This window comes from Hyalella azteca, unplaced genomic scaffold (assembly GCF_000764305.2).
Source record: "Hyalella azteca isolate HAZT.00-mixed unplaced genomic scaffold, Hazt_2.0.2 contig6583, whole genome shotgun sequence".
In the NCBI taxonomy this organism is placed as follows: domain Eukaryota; kingdom Metazoa; phylum Arthropoda; class Malacostraca; order Amphipoda; family Hyalellidae; genus Hyalella; species Hyalella azteca.
Genome location: NW_025936741.1, coordinates 60,721 through 63,046, shown reverse-complemented (window position 1 = coordinate 63,046; position 2,326 = coordinate 60,721). Strand labels below are relative to the sequence as shown.

At 35.6% G+C, this 2,326-nt stretch overlaps 1 protein-coding gene across 1 annotated transcript; it reads left to right on the top strand.

The window, feature by feature from the left end:
* The first annotated feature begins 15 nt into the window (after positions 1–15).
* On the top strand, positions 16–1,542 carry LOC108669349 (chloride channel protein 2-like). The gene is made up of 3 exons (XM_018156659.2): positions 16–157; positions 395–481; positions 1,072–1,542. The coding sequence occupies exons 1-3, from the start codon at positions 32–34 to the stop codon at positions 1,246–1,248; spliced, it is 390 nt and encodes a 129-aa protein (XP_018012148.1). The 5' UTR covers positions 16–31; the 3' UTR covers positions 1,249–1,542.
* Positions 1,543–2,326: the final 784 nt, after the last annotated feature.

The following is a 2,326-nucleotide window of genomic DNA, read 5'->3' as shown; positions in this document are numbered from 1 at the left end:
GATTTTTCGGGATCAGCGCTGGAAGCAGGTGATGGAGCAGTCAGCGTTGGAGCAGTCGATGTTCGAGGAGAAAGCCTACAAGGAGACCGTGGATTTTTCCACTTGTCCTATAGACCCCTCACCGTTCCAGCTGGTCGAGAGTACCTCACTACTTAAGGTAAATTTTGTTAAATTTGATGTATACATGTGGCAGATGCTTCCGGAAAATAAATATTGAAGGGTAATATCTGAAGTGAAGGCTTAAAATGGTGCATTGCAAGTGTGCGGTCTTCTTTTCAAATTATCCTTCTGCATACTACACGATAATCCAACCACTAGGAGCTAATCATAATTGCACGTCTTCATCATCGATTCAACTGATACACTGCATGTGCAATAATGTCGCCACCCTCAGGTACACTCTCTGTTCTCGCTGCTTGGACAAAGCCACGCCTACGTCACGGTGCTCGGGCGACTTATTGGCGTAGTCGCGCTCAAGGAAGTAAGTCTTGCTGTATCACTCATGTCATATCTCTTTTCAAGCATAGAAAAGTTTGATAAATAAATGGGATTTATTTTTATTCAACTTTGATGTATCGACTAAAAATAGTTAAATGCAGAAACCCTTGTTTATTTTTAAGGTTTCTTTCATAATGTGATATAATATCATCTCTTATTAGAGGAGCAAAATTTTTGTTCTTCTCATTTAAACTTTGATTTTTATTATTTTTTTATTCAAAAGCGTTGTTGCGATTTTTGACTAGTAACTATCGCTGCTTGTTTGGTATGCTTATTAATGCTAATTCAAAATTCAGTTATGAACTGAGACTGAAAATAACGTTTATGTGGAATATTCTTTAATTATTTTTTACTAGCGATCAATTGAATGACTTTCAGAGTAATTTTCGCTATATGTGTAGCATGACCGATTCAGCACTGCACGAAGTGTGATCAGATAGGCGACAAAAAATATCATTATTATACCATTCTCTTTTGCGCCTTTTTTTGTATATTACATTTTCACTGTTCTGTTTTCAATTATTTGAAGTTAATGTATATATAATATTTCGTTATTTATTACATTGACTCCAGTTACGCGCAGCCATCGAAGCCATCAACAACGGCACCCCGCAGCCCAACGACGACGTCGGTCCCGACGAAGACGTCGACGCCTATGACGAAGAAAGCAACGTTGCGCTCTTGGCGCAGAATCTGAGGCTCGGGCAAACTGAGGGTTACCCCGAACATGACGCAAGGGATCGGCGGTAGTTGCGTTCGAAATTTGTATGAATTTTCAACAGATGCAGGATAGCAACGACCAAGATAGATATGAGCAGGGGATGGGGTCGTCGTTACTTGAAACACATCACAATAAAAGGGAGATCTGCGAAGTGGAATGCTTGTTTTAAAAAGATCCTCAGCAGAATTAATTTATAGATTTTCTCTGTTAATCGTTGAGAATGAACATATTTAAGCAGGATTTTTGACATCCATAGCAAGACTAGAATGTTAACGTTGATAATCATATTGCCGCAAATGAATTATATTATCATACATTAAAAATATTTGTTTACCATTTTCCATCAATTTGCATTAGCTAACTGCACAACAGTTGTTAGCTAATTCTTGGTCGGTGTTGTATTTGTGTAGGTAGATGACGGTGAAAAATTTCACTACAGCCTGAGCGAAGCTTAAATATAATATTCTTGTTAGACATACGAGAACCACTTACGAGAGAAAGAAAGGAAGGAAGAGACATACGAGAAAGGAAGATGTAATTAAATTAACAATTATTGTAGCAGGCTGTTTTCACAATTGCCCGGCAATGAGTAAAATTCTCAGCAGCAATGAGTAAAATTCTCAGCAGGTTATAAGTCCACAATGCTACAAAAACTGTTGAACTCACGCTCACGTGTTTTAAGCCTGTAACATAATCGAAATTAATTGAAACGTCTTTTTACAACACTTCTCTTTAATTTCACTTCTTCTTTGTCTGTCTGCTACAAATCTTATAATCGAAATTTAACACACTTCTACTTATCCTATCGATCAGAAATTTTGCACAATTGCGTAAAGTTGGAGACAATGCATGAATCAAATGACAAAATAAATAATTTTAAATTTTTTTTTCAATATTATAAAAAAAACTGAAAAAATAATTTTGTCTGCTACAAATCTTATAATCAATATTTAACACACTTCTAGCTGTCCAATCTATCTGAAATTTTGCAGACTTGCGTAAAGTCGGAGACAATGCATGAATCAATTGACAGAATAAATAATTTTGAAAATTTAATTTCTTTTATGTCTTAAAATAATTAAAAAATTAATTTTTTAAATATTAAAA